General features: G+C 46.1%; 2 protein-coding genes across 2 annotated transcripts; both read right to left on the minus strand.

Annotated features, from left to right (window-relative positions):
• Positions 1–9,069: 9,069 nt before the first annotated feature.
• Positions 9,070–14,682, minus strand: tut1 (terminal uridylyl transferase 1, U6 snRNA-specific). Its single transcript, XM_077001045.1, has 10 exons — positions 14,485–14,682; positions 13,929–14,119; positions 13,601–13,807; positions 13,204–13,318; positions 12,587–12,711; positions 12,211–12,437; positions 11,640–11,749; positions 11,264–11,386; positions 10,705–10,797; positions 9,070–10,592 (listed from the first exon to the last, which is right to left on the minus strand). Exons 1-10 carry the CDS (start codon positions 14,558–14,560, stop codon positions 9,487–9,489), a joined length of 2,373 nt encoding a protein of 790 aa, XP_076857160.1. The 5' UTR covers positions 14,561–14,682; the 3' UTR covers positions 9,070–9,486.
• A 512-nt stretch (positions 14,683–15,194) lies between these two features.
• mki67 (marker of proliferation Ki-67) lies at positions 15,195–25,165 on the minus strand. The gene is made up of 16 exons (XM_077001046.1): positions 24,933–25,165; positions 24,249–24,354; positions 23,778–23,859; positions 23,541–23,656; positions 23,314–23,386; positions 23,081–23,150; positions 22,057–22,911; positions 21,108–21,334; positions 20,487–21,018; positions 20,240–20,361; positions 19,963–20,137; positions 19,728–19,871; positions 18,675–19,630; positions 18,520–18,577; positions 15,931–18,309; positions 15,195–15,704 (listed from the first exon to the last, which is right to left on the minus strand). The coding sequence occupies exons 2-16, from the start codon at positions 24,335–24,337 to the stop codon at positions 15,616–15,618; spliced, it is 5,967 nt and encodes a 1,988-aa protein (XP_076857161.1). The 5' UTR covers positions 24,338–24,354; positions 24,933–25,165; the 3' UTR covers positions 15,195–15,615.
• Between the last annotated feature and the right edge of the window lie 668 nt (positions 25,166–25,833).

Consider the following 25,833-nt stretch of genomic DNA (forward strand, 5'->3'; position numbering starts at 1 on the left):
GTGTGTGGGGGTTTGTGTGTGTGTGTGTACGTATGTATCAATATTCTGTGGGAAAGTTTTTATTCCAGATGGAGAGGGCTTGGGTAGGGTGTGTGTGTGTGGTAGGTGTATGTGTGTGGGTATATGTGTGTGGTGTGGTGGGTGTAGGTGGGTGGGTGTGTGTATGTGTGTGGGAGTGTGGAATGGTGTGTGTGGGTGGGTGGTTGGGTGTGTGGATGGGTGTGTGTGGGGGTTTGTGTGTGGGAGTGTGGATGGGTGTGTGTGGGTGGGTTGGTATTTGGGTGTGTGTGGGTGTGTGTGTGTGGGAGTGTGGATGGGTGTGTGTTTGTGTGGGTGGGTGTTTGGGTGTGTGCGGTGAGTCACACCTTTTATGTGATGGGAGCAACAGCAAGTATTCTATGCCGGGTCAGTGGTGACCCGTAACACCATGAAGGGTACTTTTGAATTTGAGACATTTAAAAATTTACTAAAATTATAAAAATGCCTTTATTGTGTTAAAATAGCTGTTTCTGAAGATCTCATGAAATCCTATTCCAATACAAAAAAGCAAACAGTACTTTTTACACATCTGAACTTTGAAAACAGGTCAAAATTGACCCCAACACAATATAACGGTTTTAATGCTTCAAAACAAACAGGTTTAAATCACTGAATGGGCATTTTCTCCACACGTATTCCCTGTTCAGGGTTTCATCAGATAAACTAGTAAAATGTATTAAAGTAAGTTGGCACAGCAGTTAATGCTTCATAAATTCATGGAGCAGGTGAGTCCAGTTTAGGCTCCAGGCTAGACTAGACAGGCTGGGAGCTGTGGAATTATGTCCCTTTCCCAAAGTGCACACTTCCTGGGTTTGTGAGGTGAATAGCACAAAACTCTTACAAATAGTTGCAGCAGTTCTCTGAAAAGTACTTCCACACTGTAGAAAGAGCATCCAATGGCTTCCCCATTTCAGTATACCTCATGGGGCGCATGTGCACGTGCATGTGCATGTACAGGTGCATGTGCACGTGACGAAAGCAGGTTCAAAACCAGGAAACAGGAGAACGCAGGCTGATAACGGGGAGAGTCGCAAGGACACAGCTCATTGGTCAAAGATAAGGTGTTAGTTCATTATGAAGTTAGTTCAAGATGAAAACTTAGCATCCTTATGTAATACAGGCTTATGTAAGTCAAATGTATTCTGCTTTAAGCCTGCAATTTTCTCAGGGACCAAGAAAGTTTCCATGTAATTTCTAATGGAGGTAATAAAATTTCTGAGCTTAATGCAATAAATTATTTCCTATCAAACAGACTGATGGATTAAGACATATAGATCTTCCAAGAATGAAGTGCTTGTTTTAAACAATAAATATTTGAAATTACTTTGATAATAAAATAATACTGTACAAGATAAATGTTAGGTCAGTCTAATTTTGAATGAACACTGTATCAACATACTAAGAGATTAATACATTTTATAGTATAAGATCCTGGGTTAGGGTTAGGGTTAGCACATAACACTAGGTGCAGTCATGCTTTTCATCACACTGGACTATTATATGATATTAGCTATCAGCATTATATAATTATAGCTTTAAAAGTGTCAGTGAAATGACACTGTTGTTTGTTGAAATTCACCCTTGTCCTGACCTGACCTGACCTGAAGGAAAATAGAAAGATTTGGTGAAGTAAAGATACCATAACATTCCACATTCCATTTGTTGCCACTCATCTTATCAATAAAATGTGAATATATATGTGTAATTGGTCCAATGTTACTGCCATGGTAGGGGCATGGTAGTGGTATTGTAGTGTTATTGTAGTGAAACAGGGAAAACATATCCTGATGAAATAATTAAAGTACAAATTAAACATGAACATATCAGTAATTAAACATATCAGATTGAATACTGGCATATCTTGTTATATCTTTGTGATACTTTGAGAAATGTTATCTCACTATCTCACTATGCTTTAACAATAATCCTTCTCAACAACATCATCAATTTGTTCCTTCAATTCCCCAAAACCAATCAGTCATTACTGCCTACAATTCCCTATCCCCAAAACCAATCAGTCATTTCTGCCCACAATTGCCGTCATGCTCTTCTCTCCCAAAGGGCCCAAGAGACGGCGCCAGTGCTGTTGACTGTGGCTACGCGGCGTCTGTTTAAAAGACCGGCTGGCGTATCTCACCCTCTGATGGCGCCCACGGTCCCAGAGCATCTGATGGCTTTGAGACTGTCTAACATTTTAAATGTATGACAACTTACTGCTATGCTGCGTTCGTTGGGAAACTTGACAGTCACCGTAGCAACAGGTAGTGCTTCTTTTAGCACTGCAATGATGCTGTTTCGTCTGATGGTTCCCACATGATATCAAAGTGCAATCTAATTCAGATGTGTTCAATACAACGTAATTTCTCCTTCAGTAGCATTTTGGTGCATGCAGATTGCTGTGAAAAACAATTCTTACTTCAAACTACATCACTGTGAAGACCACACGTCTCATTTCATATTTTCATTAATACAATGACCTTGTATTACAGGCATTACTAAATGTTTTCCAAAGTTATTCTTCTCAAAGTAGGTGGACCCAGTGTGAGCTAAACAGATGGCAGCTAAACACTTGTTTTAAATTCAAACTCGATCATCCAAACGATCAGTGAAGATGACAGATCTTGTTTACAGGTTGCAGGTGCAGGGCACAGTCTTCGTAGGTGGCAGGGAATGGAGCATTTTACCACAAATCCTCATGGTTTCCTGTTGTTCAACTCCACAGTCAAAACCATTGGCCCAGTCACTTGACTGGCTGTGCAATAAAAGTCAACGAGAAGAAGATAATCACCCTCCACTTCAGCCCACTGCTGTGGGTAAACACGCAAAGAAGCCGCTGGATGATAAGAGGAGCAAAGCAATAATGCTACGCTAAACTCCACAAACAGTGGCCCTGGCATAATGCTCCCCCTAAAAGGTGATGGAGGTGATTTCTGCAGCTTGTAGAGGGAGGCGTAGCAGACGTCTGTTAATAGCTGTTTGGTAAGCAAACATTATAGTGAAGTCCCAAGATACGACATAAACCACGGATGGATGGGTTGCTCTTCAAAGCAGTTTGCTGAGCTGAAAGTAACAGCTATAGTTGTAAAGCAACAGAGTTTTGTGTAGTTTTGTGGTTTTAGCTTTTGTATCCATACTGGTGGTAGATAAAAGAAGCTTGAAGGGGAATCAGCTTTCTTTCAGATGAAAAAAGGTTTGGTCAGGACATTCATCAGAAAAACTCACTGATATATCTGCTTAGCCTTCCATTAGATATTCTTAAGGAACGAAAATGTGCATGTGTAGTGAATGTATGTGTAGTGAACACATGAATGTAGTCCAAATCAGCATGTGGAGATGGGTTTAGGTATAAAATCGGATCCAGATCTCAGAGGTGGTGGCCAGAAGTGGTGATCATTCGTCAGAAACACACAAAAGTATATAGCATTGTGTGTTTTGAAGTATTTTGACTCCTTTAGCCTATGTTACAACATTCATGAGCTACACCTGCTATGTCAGAGCACACCACATTCCATTACCCTACAGGACTGGAGTGTGACGTGCCTGATTTATGGTTTTCATTAGGGAGATAGCTGTGGTCGTACGGCAACTTGGGGATGAATAAAATGAACTCGAACATTAGGATGTGTGCTGTTCGATCAATCTATAATGACACAACAGGAACAGACCAAAGAGGCAAGTGAAGAAAACGAACACGTCCGTCCTCATTCCTGAACACAGCTGAGACAACTAGACAATCAAATAATATAAACAAGATGTTAGAGATAAATAATGAGTTTGAAGGAGGCCAGAAAACATCACAGAAGGTTCTAGAAGCATGTCAGCAGGCATAGTGCGGCCACATCAAGTACCAGAACTAATATCACCCTTACCCACCCCCACTCCCCCCAGCACACTTGTTTGAGCTCCTATTCCTTCCATCTTTATTGGTGATTGTTGATAGTCCCGTTATTCCCCCATCCAGGATGCGTCTTTTACGCATGGCGACGACGGTGAAGTGGTTAATGTGAGCTGAGTGTTCCGGGGCCAGCCGCACATGTTTGCCTTTGTGTGTTTGAGCTCTGTGCGAGTGGAAGACGAGAGAAACCAAACAGAATGATGAGGGGGGAGATTGATAAAAGGGTCGATAAGAGCAAAGGGGTCAAAGGGAGGGTGGAGTAACAATTTCAGTTCAAAATAAGGCCTGTGATCACACAGCCATGAATAAGACATGAGGGGAGACAAAACGTGTCCATCCTGAAGCCAGCGATGGTGGGGTCACGCTGCATGTCTCCGCAACCCTCCTCTACATCACATAGACTCAGTGCATCAAGAACAAGAAGCACTGGGGTGATTTACTGGATTTAATTCTGCTCAAACAAATGGTTAAAAGACAAAGCTGCTGCTAAAATGAAAAAAACCAGTATAGTGTTCTCTGGCTGTTCTGGGATGAGATGCTCCAAACCACATTTCAGGAAAGGTAAGAACAACATTAAATTCACCAGACAAAATATGACTATGAATAGCTCACAGTGGCCATGAAAACTCCCCAGATCAGGCCCAGTCCAACAGTCTTTTGGCTTCCCTGATCGGCGCTGGGGTAAATAAAAACTAGCCTCCATACCCTACACAGGCTTTGATCGATGAAAGGCAACCTAATTCTACCTTTCCTAAATGATGGATTTCCCTTGAGGAACATTCGTGGCCCACACAACCTTATCTCGTCCTCCTTTCCATCCTTTCCGAATTAGAGGGCATTAATTGAAGTCATTAACTGATCCGGCATGGGAGATTGATGGCAAGTGGAGCACTGACACGGCTGAATTAGGATCAGTTCTTAAAGGGACAATTTGACCAAAGTGCGGAAACATAGCTATGACGCAGAAGGGGAGACTTGTGCTACACTGGAATGGAGCCAGCGGCACATTTCTCGTGGATCTTTTGCTGAATACTCAATTTAACCAATTCTGGGTTAAATTCATGGTTGTGAGAAATTCTCATCTTTTCAAATTCTATAACCCCCAGCAACTCATTGTGGCATAGTGCAAGTTAGCCTAGTATATTTATTTACAACACTTTTGAGAAAAACTAGACATACCTATGGTGGTTCCATTTTATGTTAGCACATCCTTAGAATGTACCATTCACACACATGTAGGGCTTACAGCATTTGGCCATTTTGCCTGAGCTGTTTAACTCAAGACTCAGATGGAAAAGGAATGAAAAGATATGATTGTGATATCCAGCTTAAATAAAAAATTAACACAAGAAAACAAACAAAACCAAACAAATCTCCAACAACAGTCCATCATTGAAGTCCAAACTCTGTACCTTTCCTTTAGCTATTATTATTATGTTAAGTGATTTGTAGTCACTTGCTCAAACACATCAACAATAACAATAACCCTGGTGACAAGTACCCTAGTGCTGAGCAGGGCTGACCTCTCTCACTACAACCCGACATACTCCTCCATGAGTGTGCAGCACTGGGTGCTATGTCCAGTAAAACCATATGAGCAAATGCATGTGGACATGACACCATCTCCCCCATATGAGCTTACTCAGATGATTATGGAATTTCAAACTACCAACCAAGGTACTCCGTAACTTCTACACCTGCACCATTGAATCAATCATAAGGGGAAACATCACAACCTGGTTTGGAAACTGCACCAAGCAGGACAGGCAGGCTCTACAGAGGGTGGTGCGTTCAGCTGAGCGCACAATCTGGATGGAGCTTCCTGACCTGCAGTCCATATACAAGAGACGGTGCTGGACAAGAGCCGGGAAGATAGTAAAGGACCCTAGTTATCCCAGTAACGAACTGTTTTCCGTTACATTCTGGGAAGCGCTTTCTCGCCCTAAAAGTCAGGACAGAGAGGATGAGAAGAAGCTTTTTCCCACAAGCTATTCGAATCCTCAACGAGCATGGTTTTTAATGCAATTGCATAAAATGCACAGACTATTTATATATACAGTATTATATAAGTATTTAGTCAGTCACCAATTGTGCAAGTTCTCCCACTTAAAAAGATGAGAGAGGCCTGTAATTGACATCATAGGTAGACCTCAACTATGAGAGACAAAATGTGAAAAAAAAAATGAGAAAATCATTTTGTCTGACTTTTAAAGAATTTATTTGCAAATAATGGTGGAAAATAAGTATTTGGTCACCTACAAACAAGCAAGATTTCTGGCTGTCACAGACCTGTAACTTCTTTTTTAAGAGGCTCCTCTTTCCCCCACTCATTACCTGTATTAATGGCACCTGTTTGAAGTCGTTAACAGTATAAAAGACACCTGCCCACAACCTCAAACAGTCACACTCCAAACTCCACTATGGTGAAGATGAAAGAGCTGTCAAAGGACACCAGAAACCGAATTGTAGACCTGCACAAGGCTGGGAAGACTGAATCTGCAATAGGCAAGCAGCTTGGTGTGAAGAAATCTACTGTGGGAGCAATAATCAGAAAATGGAAGACCTACAAGACCACTACTAATCTCCCTCGATCTGGGGCTCCACGCAAGATCTCAGCCCGTGGGGTCAAAATGATCACAAGAACGGTGAGGAAAAATCCCAGAACCACAAGGGGGGATCTAGTGATTGACCTGCAGAAACCTGGGACCAACGTTACAAAGGCTACCATCAGCAACACACTACGACGCCAGGGACTCAGATCTTGCAGTGCCAGATGTGTCCCCCTGCTTAAGCCAGTCCATATCCAGGCACGTCTGAAGTTTGCTAGAGAGCATTTGGATGTTCCAGAAGAGTATTGGGAGAATGTCATATGGTCAGATGAAACCAAAGTAGAACTATTTGGTAAAAACACAACTCGTCGTGTTTGGAGGACAGTGAATGCTGAGTTACATCCAAAGAACACCATACCAACTGTCAAGCATGGGGGTGGCAACATCATGCTTTGGGGCTGTTTCTCTGCAAAGGGACCAGGACGACTGGTCCGTGTACATAAAAGAATGAATGGGGCCATGTATTGTGAGATTTTGGGTGCAAACCTCCTTCCATCAGCAAGGGCAATGAAGATGAAACGTGGCTGGGTCTTTCAGCATGACGATGATCCCAAGCACACTGCCAGGGCAACAAAGGAGTGGCTTCGTAAGAAACATTTCAAAGTCCTGGAGTGGCCTAGCCAGTCTCCCGATCTCAACCCCATCGAAATCCTTTGGAGGAAGTTAAAAGTCCGTGTTGCCCGCCGACAGCCCCAAAACATCACTGCTCTAGAGGAGATCTGCATGGAGGAATGGGCCAACATACCAGCAACAGTGTGTGCCAACCTTGTGAAGATTTACAGAAAACGTTTGACCTCTGTCATTGCCAACAGAGGATATACAACAAAGTATTGAGATGAACTTTTTGTTATTGACCAAGTACTTATTTTCCACCATTATTTGCAAATAAATTCTTTAAAAGTCAGACAAAATGATTTTCTCAATTTTTTTTCACATTTTGTCTCTCATAGTTGAGGTCTACCTATGATGTCAATTACCGGCCTCTCATCTTTTTAAGTGGGAGAACTTGCACAATTGGTGACTGACTAAATACTTATTTTCCCCACTGTATGTGTATGTCAAATTTTCCTCTGCTTTTAACCCATCTGTGCAGTTAGAACACACACTAGTGATTACTAGGGAGCTGTGGATCACACGTGCCTAGAGCGGTGGGCAGCCCTAGCCCGGTGAGCAGTTGGGGTTAGGTGCCTTGCTCAAGGGCACCTTAGTCATGGCTCTGGTCTGGGAATCGAACCCACGACCCTCCGGTCACAAGACCAGTTCCCTACCACCAGGCCATGACTACCCCATGTGTATAGATTAGAACTGTATAACATCTATAAAGCATTTATAAGTATGCTGCACAACTTCTGCACCATCAGTCACTTTACACATTCCCATCAGTCATTCATTTTGAACTCATCACCTTAAACTTGCCACTTTAAATCTTGTCACTTTAAGTCATTTCACTTAAATGGCTTTTTAACTGTATTATTTTTTATATATTTCTGTATTTTGTTTATTTATCATAGTTTAATTTAAAGTGGAGCAGTCACCAAAGCATTTCACTGCCTGTCGTACTGTGTATGACCATGTATGTGACAAACCTTGACTACTGGACATCCCATTCTAAAAACCATAGGCATCAATATGGAGTGGGTCCTCCTTCACAGCTAGAACAGCCTCAGGTTTTCTGGGAGGATTTGTGACATCCCAGTGCACGAGTGTGGGAATTTGTGATCATTGATGCAGCAGACCATTCGTGAGATCGTCCGTTATCTTGGATCTGGCCTGTCTTGCAAATGACATTCCAATTTCCAGTGATTAAGTGGGGATTTTGGGATCAGTGCTGTTTAGGCCACTGGAGTTGCCACAAAGCTGGGCCACTGTTGCTACAAAGCAGCTGTTCATAAAATGGATTTCCATTGCAGAAGATCCCGACAGTTCCTTCTGATGATGCTTCCAGAGGCCGTTTGGAGCTCTGCAGTGAGTGAGGGAACCGTCGACGGATTCTTTAAACACACTCCAGCACTCCGCAGCCCCTACGGCCACTACAGCCTCATGGCTCAGACGTTTCACAAATGAACTTAGGGCAAATGTGGCATCATGTGCTGTTTAATGCCACTACGCTCTTCATTACAGCACGCTTGACTCCCAGTGTTGGTCTATGAATATGGTATGGATCGGTGATCGATTACACCTGTAAGCAATAAGTGTAACAAATACCTGAACTCAATAATTAGAAGGGGCATCCAAAAACTTTTGCCCATGTAGTGTTATCTACTCTGTAATGCTGAGAAGGCCTTTCTATAAAAGCAGTACCTAAATTCATACAGGATCCCTGAAGCCATTTGCTTCACAAAAGGTCAGTGACCCCTGGGCAACCTCACACTAGTGTGTAACACTCCAGTTCCTGTTTCAAAACACTCGTTACGAAAGACGAAGGAATGACACCACACTACTGGAGACCACCACACTTTGCAGAGGAGATGACTGGGAGGAGACACACGTCTGTCAAATTACATCCAACATACCACAGAACAGGGCTTGAAGAAATAAAACTGTTTAATCCCAACAAAAAGTCCAGAAAGGCACAGATCACGTTATTGCTTATTTTATATTCAATAAACACTTAGATTTTTCTTTTTCTTTCAGGTTAAATGCACAACTGTGCAAACACATTAGCATAAAAGAAATAGATAATGTCCTAAACTAACACTGCAAAAGTGTTTTTACATCTAATTTTGAAAGAATACATCAAACTGAAAGAAATTACCATTCTTAAGTAATAGGACTAAAAATGAAAAACAATCTCAAAACCAAATCAACGAATTAACATTACTTTAGCTACTAGATTAAGTTCAGTAACCGATATATTTCTGCTATTAAAGGGATCTGCTATTTTAAAATCCCCTATGATCCAGAACACAGAAACCAACGAGGAACCAAATGAGACAAGAACACCTACTGGAGTTTCGCCATCTTCGTCTCTACCATCTTAGGCAGAAAAGATTCAAGAAAGTGGAAAAAGTCTTGAAAATGTCCTGAAACATCATTTGTCGGGATGAACTTGAGCACCGCCTTTGTGCTTTCGCTGCCGGCCACCACGGTGGCGTCCACGCTGAACTCCACCAAGTCTCGAGGGTCAGCTTGCTTCTCTGCGATGCGCTGTGTAACCCTGCTCTCCAGGCTGCTGCTGCCCCCTTCAGGCTGGGAGGCCTCATCGCTGGTTTTCACCAAATCCCTGCGAACCTTCCGCCGGCCGGCCCAGACCTGTTGCGTCTGGACCCAGCTCCAGTGAGCCGACTCTGGGTGTCCAGCCAATGGTTCAAGCCTCTGCCTCTTACCTTGCGGAGATGAAGAGGAAGAAGGACCTTCATCAGCAGTGAGAGGCCTCTTTACGCCCGCATGGGCTTTACACAGTGAACTGGAGCCCTCTGCACTCGGCTCCTCAACAGCTTCCTCCACCGTTCCCACGTCTTGAGTCTTGCACGGCTCCTGCCACGCAGTCCCTTCCACGGCCGTGCACTTCAGGACGTCCCTGAACACCAGTTCCACCGCCGAGCACAGCCTGCTAAACCAGACGGCACGGCAGGCTTCGTCGTCTTGGCTCGGACGCCCATGCGCCTCAGACGTCCTGAACGGGATGCAGATTTCTGGCGGCCTGTAGGAGGCGTCCCGGCCGGCGGTCCCAGGCTCCCCGCGTGGCGCCAACAGCCGCACCAGGCCCCAGGACTTCCCTTTGGCTGACTTGCGCTGGAACTGCAAGCTTCTGCAGTACTTTTCCGCCTCGCCCAGCTCGTGCCGGAGGCTCCGGTGGGTGCGCTCGCTCAGGTTTCCCGCCACGTTGTGCTGAAGCTCGAAGGGGTCGAGCACATTCACGGGGCCCAGTTTTGGGCCTGCGTGCCCGGGCCTGTGTTTAGAGGCGCCGCCCTCAGGAGCGTTGTGCATCTCCTCGTCTCCGCTGCGGAAGTCGCCGATGGGTAAGGCGCGAGCTTCTCTCAGGTTCACCACAGAGGCAGGAAAGTCAAACTTGGAGTAAAACCTGAAGAAGCCAAACAGCAGCGTGCCTGGAAGAGGGACAGGATTAACGTCAACGCTGCCACGAATGAGACGAGGCAGCCCACGGCAAACCTGCCGCCAATGGACTGAAAGAAGTGAGCCGGGTCAGAGTGTACTCACAGAGGTCGTCCGCGTTTGCACTCGGGGGCACGCCAAATGGCTGGCTGGGGAAGGTGCAGTCCCACCCATCAATGATACACACCTCCTCCTCACCTGCACAAACGGGGCACAACGGGGGCCGTGTCACAGTCGTTTATTGTCATGCCACCACCAGTGGATGCCACTTTATTATCTTCCCTCAGCTTTATGAGCTGTTAAAAAGGGGCCGTCAGCTTTCTTTCACTGTAACAACACAGAGTGAACCTGAAATATAATCACTCATGTACTGCAAAGGGAGATATATAGATGATCAAAGATCAGTGAGGCTCTCATGGTCTTCTTTATAGGGGAGAGAAAGTGTATGTGTGTGTATATATGTGTGTGTGTGTATGTGTGAGAGAGAGCTCTGTAATTCTCTGTAGGGTATTATTGAGAAATTAATACTGTATGATGTTTGTGATTCATATGCAGTTTATTTTACGCTGCCCTAGAGCCGAGAGGGGAGGGAGGGTAGCCCCGCCCCCTGTATACCCCCCAACGAGCGTGCCGCCCCCTGTGCCCTCTCTCCAGCAGCACTTACAGGCCATGGCCTTCAGCTGCTCCACGGTGGGCAGGACAGGCGGCTCAACGCTTTGCAGGTAGAACACCACCAGCAGGGTGAGCGCGTAGTTATTCAACAAGGGCCCACCGCCAAATGGATTCCCTGCAGGAGAGAGAGAGAGAGAGAGAGAGAGAGAGAGAGAGAGAGAGAGAGAGAGAGAGAGAGAGACAGAGACAGAGAGGGACTGACTTACTATGTCAAGTAACTCATTGTGTGTTTATAGACCAAGACACAATCATCTCCTGGCAGTAAACAAATTATAGAGAGAAAACAAGTTCTGCCCGTGTCCGCTGGACCAACCACGAAAACACGCACTAAACCCACTAAAGCACATGCTAGTCCAGAGCCATGCTACCTGCTAGCTGCTTCTGCTTGGCCCACAACCGAACAGTGTACACCAGGGGGCGCACTCGAGAGTCAAGCGCCGAACACAGCTGGAGGAAACGGGTGTTCCTCACTGCCAGTCTGCCAGAGAGAGAGAGGGGGAGATGGAATGAGAGAGAGAGAGAGAGAGAGAGAGAGAGAGAGAGAGAGAGAGAGTGTGTGTGTGTGTGTGTGTATGTGAATGACAAAAACCATAAGAGCTATTCTGAGACTAACAAGCGTGCTTGTGCTTAAGCTGAACGTCTCCCCCAAAACATCTTCATGTTAAGGTAGTGGATATTCCCTCCCTCACTGAAGACCAGAGGCTCCTCCTTCCTCTGGAGGTCCACCTTCGCTGCATGTTGACTGGAGCTCCGACACCCCAGCCCTTCAGGTGCATGATCAGCAGTACAGCTGCTGGTGGCGTAACGCCTGGGGTGGAACTCGCTCTTGTGACATTTGATTCCGCACCACGTTCAATCGTTGCACACAGACCACTACGCATTCTCCGTAAGACCACGTGAATGTCCACACATGCCGTTACAGCCCTAGCTGACGACTACCTGTTGTTGATGGTGATGTCACCCTGCAGGGTGAGAGGTCGGTAGTTGAACTTGACCAGGGGCAGGCGTGCTGTGCTCACACACTGCACCTTGTGCACGCCGGGCACGCACTTTCGCAAGATGGCCGCTACCAGGTCCAGCAGCTCAGCGGCCGTGGCCGTGGCCAGGTCGATGTCAGACAGGATGGAGTCCTCCGAGCGCCCGTCCTCTGACCGCTCCTCGCCTGCCTGCAGGGGGCGGCGGAGAGGCGGGGTGGGTTCACAGGCACTACAACCACTGCAGTACAGTCGTGTGTTGTACCGTAATAGAATCACACACCATCAGTGGATGATGTACAAAGACGGAGGTGCTGTAAACATAACCACGTGTGACGCACCTGCTCGGAAGTCCTCGCCCGGGACTGGAAGGCCTTGGTGTTCTCCAGGTCCAGAACCAGATCCAGGTCACATGCGTGGACGCCGAATGTGTTAACAGAGGATCCAAACGGGGTGATCTGGCAGTCTGAGTCACATTACACGCCAGCACGACAACACATCAGGAATGCAATAAAAACAAACAAACAAACAAACACAAACAAAAAACAAACGTGAACTCTTGCCATAAAAAACATGGACTCTTACAAAAAAAATCAGAACCACAGAAACTCAGCAACACATTAGAGCTGAAAATAGTTCGTCTAATAATACATTTATCCCCTGATGCACATTAGGAATATATGCCATAAGACCATCACATTCCATTCATATCAGGAATAAACACTACAGACCACAGCGTGTGTGCGTGTGTCTATGTATATATAATCACATCACACTGCATATCTGTACAGAGCCCAGAATATCAGCCTGGATATGTTTGCACCATGACAAATCCCTTGTTCTTCTAACTTAGTGCGTCACTAAGCTACTGAGGAAATAGGAGTTATGACTGCTTGTGATATACCAGTAACAAGACACAATTATCCATGTGGGGGTAGTGGCGTGGTCATGCGCTGACCTGGCAGGAACTCGCCAAACACCTCCTGCAGCAACTGGACTAGGAGCTCTCTGGCCTTGCGGTCCCCCTCGGACAGCTGGAAGGTCTCCACCACCTTCTGCATCTGCTCATTTACCTGAGCCAAGGACCACAACCCGCCACGGGGGTGGGGAAAACAGTGCATTTAGTAAAGAAGATAGACATACACACCTTTTGGGTGTAGCAGTATCATTTGATGGGGTGCTATAGAAAGTGGACACTGTGTTTAGATTAGCTAACATGGTAGCTCACCCTATATGTACTACAATGAGTTTTTAAGAAGATATCAAAATGTTCCTTCAAGTTGCTCTGGATAAGCCTGCCGAAGACAACAGGAATGACTCCCTGCGTGTCACGTTTGTGAAGGCGAGAGCCTTACAGTGGCTGCTTGGCAGAGCTCGTGGTTGAGTTTCCCCAGACTAACATGGGGCTTCTTGGGGTTGTGCCTTGCCCCGCTGGTAAGCTTGAACTCCTTCTTCTCCCTGGGCTTGACTCGGAGCTTGAGCCCTTGCAGTCTGTGTTCCAACTGAGCTAGAGCGGAGTGTGTGCCGCTGGCCTCACTGAACTCCACAATGGCATACACGCCCTGCAAAGGAGCACAGGAACACACACCTCATCCGCAACAAGCCTGATCCACCAACTACCTTAAACCCTACCTCACAGGCGTGATCAATATGAACGTGGACAAGCTGCGGGTGTTCGCGGACCTTCTCCTTGTCCATGATGACCTCGGCCACTGGTCCGAACTGCTCAAAGTAGTCGTGCAGCTGAGTGCGGGAGGTCTCGGGTGTGAACCCGCTGACGAAGACGCTGCTGTCCTCCTGGCTCTTCCTCTTGGCGCGCAGCCGACTGAGGTGCTGGTGTTTCTTCCCCTTGACATGGTCTCCGAGGCTGGGCTCTGCGTATCGAGGCAATTTAGCTCAGGTTAGCGTGTTTTAAAGCACTGTTCCGCAGAATTTCAACAAGCATCCGTTCACTGTGTACTGTATTCTTCATATATCTTACATAACTGTAGCTAAGCCGCTTTAGATTAGCAGGCGAGCTAGCCAACTTAGCTGTAAGGACTTTCAGTGTACACTACCCTAGGAGGCTAGCTAGCTAGATAGCATTGTTTGATGTACGAAATAAATACATTTATAGTCTGTAATACTCATGTAAAACTAAATAACTATTACACTAACTAACCTAGCCAGCTTGTTAGCTAACCAAGCTCCGCTGCCTTTACACGTGCTGGCCCGGACGAGCCTGCAGTTTAAAACGTACTGTTGGGTATGTTAACATCGCATAACTTGCAGTGAAATCCTCTTGGTGTCGTTTGAATGTCGTTATCAGCTTCCATTCTGCACTTAAAGATGATCTCCCTGATCTGATTGTGGTATGCTGCCTATGTAGGGATATGGGAACTAAATCAAATATCCCTCCATGCTTTCTAACTGTGTGTGCACCCCCTTTTTGGCCATACGGAAACACCGAACGATGCACTTTGGTTCCCGCTGCACGTCAGGACAACCGGATGGAGAACAGGGACATGACGATGATTCTTCTGTAGTTCAAAATCTTCTACATCGCGTGTCAGCTATTCGCGAGCTACACTGGTCAGTTTTACTTGTGTTGACATGTCGTATCCTCATATAATCTTTTCAGGTATTAGTGGCCACCCTAGTCCCTAAAAAGGCAATAATATCAAACATCGGACCTGCTCATCTATGCAGCATTCCGTGTTTAGAGGTTTTGAGGAATTTAACCTGTATTCCCCAGTCACAACAAACCCTATTGAAAATGTAACTACTTTGTTAGTTTCTACTTTGTGATTTTAATAACAGCAGACTCATCCATATAGATGAGCCACAGTGGTTGCAACTGGCATTCTGATTTTTGATTAAACATACTGCCATGAGAACATCTAGATTACAGAAAATAAAACAAAAATGTAGAAAAAAAAAATACAGAAACTTCCTTGGGATGAAGTGAAAGCATAGATTTTATTGATAAAATCATCTTGTTTTGCAAAGCGGAAATTGTATAACACTACCTTAACATACAAGCTGGGAGAACGTGTACTAATCATCAAACAGATTTTTTTTTTGACACAAACATCTAAAGTCTAGTATAGGATATTTTCAAGCAAGAATGAAAAAATAATTTTGTGGTCCAAGAAAACACAAGTTGTTACATTTTGTTAATACACAGGATTGCTTTGAATTATAAAACCCCCCCCCAAAAAATTGACATTTAAAAGGACGGCATTGTTTCACTTAAAAAAAAAAATTAAAAGTTTAATAATAAAAAAATAGTAAGAGAAAAAGTATAAACGTTAATCATAATTGCGTGGTCCGATATATAAAAACGCACTACGCTCCACTGGAATATGTACAAGCCTTCAGGATCAGTGCTCTACTGTCTTCTCGTTCGTTTCGGGGGAGCTGAGCTGACGTCTGCTTGCGTCTTCTTTTGCGCTCTGGTCCCACGGCGGGGCATCACCTCTGTGGGAATACAGCAATGCAAATATTACAAGAATCTCAAATCAGAACTGGAAACTGGTACTGGAAACAGAAACTTTCCCAGTACTGGAAACAAAAGAATTGTGAGATATGGTATGATAATCTAAGCACAACTACAGTTGCCTGTGTAATAAAACAATAATATATTTATATAACAGTACTCATGATGAAGATCAATGTTATTAAAAATAAAGCAACATTACTCCACCTGCGACGGAGTCTTCCGCCAATACAGAGACATCCCTAGCTTTCCGTTTGCCCCTTGTGGGTTTGCCATCATCCACTGTAACAGCAGGCTTGCTGTGCTCCGTTCCGGTCACAGGGTTCTCCTCCACCCGCTGGGCCAGGCCCCTCCTCCTTTTAGCCGGCACACCCACAACCGCCTGAGCGCAAGCGGCTCCAGTTGCCTTCGTCTCTGGCAAGGGCTGCACATCCGGGCTCTCCTCTGCTGCAGCTTCCATCTCCTTTTTGCGACCCCTTTTGGGACCTGCGTCAGCGGGTCTGGAGGTAGACGCCCTGCCTCTCCTGCCCAGCGGGGCGCTCTCCTCGACGGCCACCTCAAGCTGCTCTGTGGCAGGCTGGCCTCGTCTTCTCACCCCCTTGCCTCTGGAACATTTGGATGGTAGATCTTCTGGCCGTTGTGTCTTTGAGTCTGAGAGCTCTGTAGACACTGTAGCTGCCAGGCTAGCCTTCCTTTTAGACTTTTGCTTGGGTTCCTCCTCGGCTACAGGTGGTCCAACCTCTTCGATGTCCTTACAGCACACCAGATCAGAGTTCCAGTTAACAGTTTTCTTAGACGTTTTCCTGTTCCCACAGTCAGCAGCAGAGGCTTTGGCTGTCATTACCTCTTCCTCATCCTCGACAGTGCCATCCTCGCTTGAAACCATGGCTTTCTTCCTCCTTCGTCCTTTCCCACCCATGACCTCGTCTTCAGCTGCTGAGGAGGGACCTGGAGTCTGATCTTTCTCCTGCGCCAATGCTGTCTCACTAGGCTCTACGACCACCTTCTCTGATGCAGGAGCATCTTCCGTTCTGACTGCAGCCTTCCTGCCACGGCTGGCCCTGATAGCGGGAAGAGGAACCTCGGTGGCAGCTGCAGCACGGCGCCCTCTTCTGGCAGGAACAGGCTCATCCCGAGCAGCAGCTGTCCTTCGACCTCGTGCTGATCTGGCGGTTTCCGTCTGTCCTATGGTATCACGGTCCAGTTGTGGCTCGCCTTCTTCCTGAGAGTCTTCCGAAACACAAGCTTTAGTCTGAGGTGCCCTCCTCCTTCCCCTGACATTTTTCACCGCCACCTCTGCGTGTTGGCCAGGCTCAGGGTCTGCTGAGCTGGGTTCTGCAGGTTGGTCAGCGGTCTGAGGCTTTAGTGCTCTGGGCTTTGCCCCTCGGCTGGACCTGGCTGGTGGGGGTTCAGCACGGGCCTGCGTCTCAGCGCCCGCCGCCTGTTCCTTCACACCGCCTGGTTTCGCCCTCCTTCCACGTCCCAGCTTCACCGCAGACGTTTGCGATTGTCCATCAGACGCGGTCACATCAGAGCCGACTGGATCCACTTTGGCAGAGGGGGATTCCGATGTTTCTTCAACTTGTGCTGCCTTCAGCGTTTCTTTTTTGGCTCCCCTGCCTCTTTTAGTTTTGGTTTTGGCCTCTGACTGAAGTTCCCCACCCTCTGATGTCATCTCTGCTCCCACAGCCACAGCTTCAGGTACAGTTACTTGTGGTTCTTCTGTAGCAGGGACGAGAGGGCAGTTCTCAGAGTTCTGCTTAGCTCCTCGTCCTCGTTTGCCTTTGGCCACAGGAGTTGGTGATTTCAACGTGACTTCCACCTCTACAGGAGTCTCAGCGATTACTGGCGCAACCGCTGCCTTCGTCTCCAAAACTGGCTCGACCTCAACATCAGGCTTGGTTCTCCGTCCCCTCCTGGCCTTGTCCACAGGTGGACGTTTGGAGTCCGTCTCCCTGTGTGCACACCCCTGGTCTGGTTTGGGGGTTTTTGCTCCCTCTTCTTCCTCAAACTGGCGCTTTGGAACTCTCCCTCTAGCGGACTTCCTTGCAGGACTGGGGACAGGTGCAGCCTCCAGCAGCTCCACCATGACCTTGGCTCTCCTCCCTCTCAGCGCAGGAGCGGACTCCACGGCACCAACACCCGCACGCTCCTCTTTTCCAGGCTCTGCAGCAGGTGCAGGACCTGCGCCGTCCCTCTGCGCCAATTTCACCAGCCCGCCACGCTGAGGCTTCTTAACACCACAAGATCTTCCCCCTTGCTTAAGAGCAGGTGAAGGCGGAGCAACACCTGCAGTTTGAGAAGAGCTCTCCACAGCTTCCACAGCTGCTTCTGCCACCTGCCCGTTCTCAGGAGAGGATGTTTCCACAGAGACCATCTTATTCTCTTCATCAGATTGGCCGGTTTTCTCCATCTTGCCTGGCAAAACACTCTGGACAATGACAGCTGCCTCAGCGTTGGTGTCCCTGTCCTCAGCGTTGGTGTCCCTGTCCTCAGCGTTGGTGTCCCTGTCCTCAGCGTTGGTGTCCCTGTCCTCAGCTGGGCATATGTTTTCCTTGTCTTCCAGTTCCACATCACCATCTAAACCTGGAAATAAATGTCAAGTCACATGACAAAACAAAATAAAGTGAAAAAAAAAAAACAGCTAAATGTTAGTGCAGCCATTACATTTTTCAGTATTGAGGAGATGCACTACTCCACACAACAACTTACTGATACACATATGTAGGACAAGTGTGTGCGTTCCCTGGTAAATGAACCAAGAGGGCTACAGGAGTGCCCAGGGCCTTAACTCACCCTCCACAGCCAAAGCACCGGAGGCCACAGAAACCAGAGGCTCTTGTATTTGAACAGCCTGCAAAGCATGATTTGCACTATGAAAGGTCTGTACTTTAAAGGGAAAGAGAGAGAGAGTAATCTGGAATCAATTGCCAGGTTGGGAGAGTTTGTACCTTAGCTGATGCGCTCATGTCATTTTGTTCTGGGTCAGTCACAGCAGAGGTTGATGTGATCATCAGTCCAGCAGGTTCAGTGAAGCTGTCCACCGTTTCAGGTCTTCTCTGTTTGGGAGTCTTCATCATCTGTTTAATGCCAGTTAAGTCTTCTTCAACAGGTTTGCTCTTCTGTTTGGGAGTCTTCATCATCTGTGAAATGCCAGTTAGGTCTTCTTCAACAGGTTTGCACTTCTGTTTGGGAGTCTTCATCATCTGTGAAATGCCAGTTAGGTCTTCCTCAACAGGTTTGCTCTTCTGTTTGGGGGTCTTAATCAACCTTTTCAATCCAAATGCCTTCTCTACTGGCTCCCCCCTAATCTTAGGGGTTTGCATTAGTTGCTTCACTCCAGTAAGGTCCTCCACTTGTTCAATTTTGTCCTTTGGGGTCTTCATAAGTCTACTGAGGCCTGCAGCACACACTACTGGACTGTGATCTACTTTTGGAGTCTTCAGCAATTTTTTCAATCCAGTCATATGTTCGACGCAGGTTTCGTTTTGTTTGGGGGTGTAGAAGAGCTCTTTCAGACCTTCCAGACTCCCCTCCTGAGATGGTTTTGGCTCCCGGGGCGTCCTGAGTAATCTGCCTCTCAGGTCTTCTATCGGTTCAGTTCTCTGCTTAGGTGTGGTCATAAGCTTCTTCACTCCCGTAAGGCAGTCTAATGGTACCAGTTTCTGCTGTGGTGTTTGAACCATCGTCAGAGTCTCCTCCTCGGTCTGGTCCTCACTGGACATCTCTAGTGCTGAAACTACTTCAGAGGCAGAGACATCATGCGAGCCATCCACTTGAGAAGGACTGCCTTGCTGAATTAAACTAGCATCCTGGTTGTCCTGCAGTAATCGAGATACGGCTTCGCTGTTGTAACGTCCAAGGTTGGCAGTGGAGGCAACGCTCATGGGAGACACCACCATTTCACCTATTACAGAATGTGATTTAATGATTAATGAGTTTAAGATATACAAATAACATTTCTTACAGCAATATAGTTTTGTTAACACAGTAAGAAACTTTACCTGATTCCTCAGGAGTGTCCATCACTGACATTTCAGCCACAGAGCTAACAGGAACACCCAACGGAGTTTCTGGACACTCACTGACCCGCTCAGCAACACTTCTCGTTTTGCTGTTAGCTGGGGTCTTAAAAATCTCTGCAAGACCTGCAAAGACAAGTCAGACAGTTCAGGCATTGGTGGTAGAGTGCGAGCGTGAATTAAACGTGAATAAACATCACGGACAGATTCAGCACACCTGTAAAGTCCTCATCCATTTTCCTGTCCTTTGTGAACAGCACAACGTTAGACACCATTTTAGGGGCGACGCCGGCCGGTTGGGTGCTCCTCATGTGGGCTTTGCCGATCACGACAGTAACAGGAGAATCTGCATGTCCTGTGCTGGTAATGTTCTTCAGCCTGCGGACAGGGGTCTGCAAAAGGAAAACAAATGCACATCCCAGAACATCAGTGCCTAAGGCTCACATCTCAGAGTCAAATGAGACATTTCGGGGTGCCAAAAATGGTCTGGTCACCTGGTGTTGGGTGACTTTGGGCTGCCTGCCCGTCTTTTTCCTGGGCACAGTTGTCTTAGTGCCAACCTCCGTCTGAAGTTTGACCTGGCCAAACTTCACTACATCAGCCCAGGAACTGACAACTTGGAACAGTAATAAAAACACTCAAATTAATTCAAATCTAACACACACACAAAAAAATATCAACAAATCCTGAACGGTACTGGAGTAGGGTGAAGGACCAAGACGCTGAATATTCCGGTATTACCTTTCAGATTAGCTCGCGATGCTCCGCTGCGGCGGGAACGCATGACCTCGATGGCGCTCTTCAACGCACTCCTGGGGGTCTTGCGAGTAGAGGCCTTCATGCTGGACCTCCTGACGTGTAGATTAGGTGTCGTGCACTCCAGTTGCGCTGCTGAGGCAGATGTGGCCTCTCCTTTTGCCCCTTTCTCCTCACCAGAGACGGGTGACGGGGTGCTGATCCGGGACACCGAAAAACGGCCTCGAACAGTAGGCGTCTTGGTGAAGGACCCCTCGCTAGGTCCAGACGTTTTAACCAATGCTTTTGAGCTTCTACTACTGGAGTTGCTACTCGGGGTCTTAGGTGTTGCTGAACTTTCAGATGTTGGAGGGGTCTTGCATGGACTTTTTTTAGCCTTTGGGCTGGCGGCCTTCTTTGCAGGAGAACGAATCTTAGTTGGTGAGCCCACTTTAGCACTCTTACCAGGAGATGAGGCCCGTTTGGGTGACATGTTCATAGCTGCCTTCTCTGGGACGGCCTCACTAAGACGGAAACTCTGCGGACAGTAGAACAACAGGGCTCACACCAGATTTCCACTTAATCAGAAGATGATGACAACATTACAATGCCCATGTCAAACTTTACCATTAGCCCGATAGTGGAAGCGCGTCTGAGGAGAGACTGGGGTGTCCGGAACATGCTCAGGCTCTGCCTTCTAGGGGTCGCCCCTCGACGAAGGGGAGAGTTGGGTGGTAAACGTTTGTCAAACAGCTCAGGACTCAGCTGACCACCGAAGGAAACGCGCTTCCTCTTGGGCACAGGAACAGGCAAATCAGACTTTTTATGCTTCTTGCCGGAGGTTTTGACTTCACCTGTGAAACACAACAAATATTTAACAATTCTATTAAATCTACAAAGCCTTAGAAGACAGACCTAAAGTTATTAAATCCTACACACTGATTGGAGGACTGTCCACATTAATCTGGGTGTTGCTACTATGGGACCTGGGCTAAGAATTCAAGCAACTTCTTAATCGGCAGTAGAGGGAGAATATTTACCCGCTTCAGTGTTTTTTTTTGTCCGACTCCTCTTAAAACTAAGATGCTATATTTAGAAAATATTAAATCATTGTTGTCCAACAATAAAGAAAAAACTTTTTGGTGAACTGCTATTTTTGAACACTTGGTAAATGAGAGGCAATTCATACATAAAACACTAGCAGCTGATAATGAAATGCTACATTGTGGGTGTTTACCCAGATGTTAAAACCCAGTCCTAAGAGGCTGAAGCTCTTGCAGGGGACACGGATGCTCCCTGGATAGTGAAGGATTCTCATTAACTCTGCATCACCAATGTAAAAAGTAAAAAAAAAAAAAAAAAGTAAAAAAAAAAAAACCCTCACCAGCAAACTGCCATTACATTAATATTGTGCATGTTTTAAAGACGCCGTGCACATCAGACACTTAAGTATTTCTTTCTTTTTTTACGATTGGTCTCAGTCTCATGTTCCATTTCTACATCCTCCATTGTCCTAACACCCGTCCGCATGCTGCGGGATAACAAAGCTCCTCCCACCACCAAGCAGCACTCATACCTTTGGACCCAGAAGCCAGTGCGGTCCCAACTTCACCCAGAACATCCTCGACTTGAAACCTTTTGCCTGCGTTTTCCCTTGGAGAGGTCCTGGAGGCTTTTCTAGGTTCAGGTTCACCGACGTCCGGTGGTGGTGTCTGGCACTTGGCTCCGGAGCCTCCTGGAGGGGTTTGGGGGCCTGACCGTCTTTTGGGGGTTGCTGCTGGGCTCTGTGACCGAGAGCCCACACCCCCCCTGCCTTTCGGGGACTTGGGTGTTTTCTCAGCATCTGAATGCTCGGACAGGATTTGCTGGGCAACCTCATTAGCGCTGAACTTCTGCGGTGTTGGTTGATGATTTTCCTTTAGAGGGACAGGGGTGGTGCTGCCCTCTAGTGGCACGGGGGTGGCTGGTCCTGAGGATCTCCTCTTCTGTTTTGTGGCAGAATGCTGCACTGCGGACGCGAGTATCTGCGCGCCCGCGAGAGGGCCCTCCTCAGGCTGCACAGTGACTGCACCGTCCAGCGCAACACCGTCACCTCCGCTCACAGCCCTGATGGTCGAGGATCTCCGCTTCTTCTTAGCCGGTTTAGGGGTCACCGGCACGTCGCTATCGGTCGATACATCCGCGCCGGAGCTGAAAGACTTCATGGATTCTTCGTTGTCGTTTTGAGACCTTGCGAGAGGTGTGCTGGGAGCAGGAGCTCTGCGTGGCGTTCTGCTAGCCAGATCCTGCTTGACCATGTTGTACAGCTCAAAGAAGGGCGACGCGCAGCCCTCCGCCTCGGGTTTGGTAGTTTGACTGGCATCACTCTTAACAACCTCAATGCTTTGGTCCAGTGCAGACGGCAGGTTTGATCCATCCTTCAAACAAGAGTCTGGAGAAACACAAGACACTCATTAATGAGCCTTCACTCTCGTCCTACTGGTCATGGACGAATCGCTGTATTTTAAAAAATAGTAAGAAACTCATCAAGATAACCCTGACTGTGTGTGGAATAACTACACCCATTCTAGATGCATTCACTCAGACAAACCAGTGCGTACCCAAAGAATGTTCTGACTTCTTCTTCTCCGTGGGACTAGGGCTACTACTCACATGCTGGTCAAGCAACACCTGTCAATCAAGACAACACAGCACAAAAACAAACATGACTGGCAGATTTAAGGAAACGTCCAAGCTGCCAGCCACAGTACTTCAGCAGACACGTCCTGAAAATGCCATAATCAACAGAGGTCTGACTGACTGATGTTGGCTGTGTGATGGGCATGAACCTCACCTTGATTGGTTCCCCTTTCTCAGTTGTGGACAACCTCTTTTTCTTGGGAGTTGGTGGAGGTGGATACTCAAACCTGCATTGTATTAAGCAATCACTATGAAATGTCATTCAATAATAAACTAAATATGGAAAGTGTAAACAAATGTATTAAATCACTAAACATAAAATAACAGAAATAAAAATGTAAAGGGCTAATGATTCCAGAGGATATACCTGAAAATACATACCTGAAAGAACGATCAATAATTGTGATTAGGTCTCCATGCTTCAAACGCTCAGACTGCTGCACAATTTCCCCATTGATGCGAGTTGGATTGACAGAGCTCAGATTTGTCAAAATAAGCTTTAAAAACAACCACACACAAACAGAGGCACACAGCATATGTGAGATCCATGTAATTAAGTGTATTTACTTAAGAAAATGACAAATTTGCCCCATTTGTAATGCAGAATCTTTAGGTCACCTCTTTGTTTTCGTTCGGCTCAATTCTGCATTGTTCTTTAGAGACCTGTGGCAACTGGATCCGGATGTCACAGTCCAGCTTCCTACAAAAGAGAACCAGTCCATAACAACGTGGTCGTGCTCATCATTAGTGCATAACGTTCAGCTTTCAACTCAGCTTGCATATACAATGTCTTACTGTGGTACATCCAAGCGTGATTATTTCTTTGAAAAGTACCTAGAGCAAGATACTTCTTCCCGTTACTCCCGAGTATGACGGACGCTGATTGGCCAGAAGGCCAATCTACGTCACCAAAAGAAAACGCGCCCGTTTAACTACGGTGATCAACCCAGCTCGACTTACCCAAGCTAGATGCATAGAAATCTATAAAACGTGCAGCGATTTACACCAAGACAATACATCAACAAGCAAACCACACAACGTCATCGCACTGTTATTGGTATAAAAGATTTATTTACGAGCGTTACCGACCTTCCAAACAGGCAGGGGGCTGTAAGAGGAAATTCTGTCCCATCCGTCCCGTTCCTCTTAATGATCACTACTTTACCGAGCAGAGGCATCTTCGATTTCAACTTACCTGCATGAACAAACAGAACTTTAATACAACTGTACTGCAACTGCGAGTATAAACGCGAGTATACGTCACAGTCCGGTATTTAACGATAGCACACGTGCTTTCAAGTGCCGATACTTTAACTAGCAATACTGTCAGGTCACAGCTACTAGTGATAAAGTAGATCTGCAAGTTAGATCATCTAAGTAAATCTCTAAGTTTTATAATATGCAAGTTATATCAGTACATGAGATCATGTGTACGTTAGATCACCGTGCAGGCTAGATCATCTCACTAGGTAACCACCAGCATGAGGCGCCATGTCGCTACCTAGGTCACGTTAAATGCACTTATTTAATTACTTTGGTTAGATGTGGCAAGGAAATTTCAGGAAGGGGGAAAGGTTCCTCGGAATGGATAAGAAAACGTCTCGACGATATCCTAGCTAGGCACAGTAGACCATCTACCATCTAACGAGGTTTCACGCCAACACACGTTGTAAGATACGTTAGGTTAGCTCGCAGCTAGCGGTCTCGCGACCTTACCAACTTCAGTTGGCCACGTTACCTACAACGTCGAGCATAAAAACACAAACGTCTTACCTGAGTTAAAATGAACTAAGCTTCAATGTTTTTCATCGATGTGAATAAAATCCTCTATGGTGTGATAAACAAATAAAAAGGCAGCATTGGCCTTATCTCATAAGTGCCCCTCGGAGACAGCGCGAGTTACCCGTCGTAAGTACACCGAGCTGTCGCCGCTGTAACGAGGAAGGCAGATGCGGCACGGTGCGGGACATAAACCCTTCCGCTAAGAATTAAAAGATACCCAAGAATCATGTTCTAGCGTAACTAAAATGAAACTGTATAAATAACTAAGATATCTTAATCGTTTTCATATATATAAGGCTACAAATGTGCACAATTTTATATTAAGATTGAGAACTATATTGTATAGCAAAAACGCGGAAGGATAAACGGCAAGTAACTACTTTACATTTGAAATTCCGCGCGAAGGCGACGGATTGGTAGCCAATTTAACATATAGAAATGTCCGGAACCAATAGAAAATAAGTTCATGTTTAAACTGAAGTTGACCGACAGGATAGACGACCAATTGCATCGGAAACAAGGTAAACGTACTATTTGGAAAAAGAGTAGTGTTTACAATTTATTTAAATATAGTTAGGTGGTCGAATAACCTTACAAATGCTGTAAATCAAATACTAACAGATTTAAGAATGTATTCACCATAAATGAAATGAGATCGTGCATGTTTTTAAGTAAATTTGTATTTTGTTAGATTAATTTTTGCTTTTTTTCTATCATCGATTTTCATTTTGTTTATTTGTCAAATCCTGTAAAGTGCTCCGTTATTTATTTATATAAATTCTTACACACACTGGTGTTTTTACTGACGCAGAAAGATTGTTATTTGGCTAGAATTTGCAAAGTGATTTAATGAGCTATTACTAGTGTATTATAATATATCAAATAGCCTCTT

This window comes from Brachyhypopomus gauderio, chromosome 3 (genome assembly GCF_052324685.1).
Source record: "Brachyhypopomus gauderio isolate BG-103 chromosome 3, BGAUD_0.2, whole genome shotgun sequence".
NCBI classification, from domain to species: Eukaryota; Metazoa; Chordata; class Actinopteri; order Gymnotiformes; family Hypopomidae; genus Brachyhypopomus; species Brachyhypopomus gauderio.

Coding starts and splice junctions, on each gene's coding strand:
- tut1 (XM_077001045.1), bottom strand. CDS start 14,560: ATGGAAGCTGATAACGACATTCAAACGACACCAAGAGGATTTCACTGC. Junction 14,120..14,484: donor CGATGTTAACATACCCAACA/GTACGTTTTAAA, acceptor CTCGATACGCAG/AGCCCAGCCTCGGAGACCAT. Junction 13,808..13,928: donor TCATCATGGACAAGGAGAAG/GTCCGCGAACAC, acceptor GCTCCTTTGCAG/GGCGTGTATGCCATTGTGGA.
- mki67 (XM_077001046.1), bottom strand. CDS start 24,337: ATGCCTCTGCTCGGTAAAGTAGTGATCATTAAGAGGAACGGGACGGAT. Junction 23,387..23,540: donor ATTATTGATCGTTCTTTCAG/GTATGTATTTTC, acceptor AATACAATGCAG/GTTTGAGTATCCACCTCCAC. Junction 20,362..20,486: donor ATCGCGAGCTAATCTGAAAG/GTAATACCGGAA, acceptor TACTGTTCCAAG/TTGTCAGTTCCTGGGCTGAT.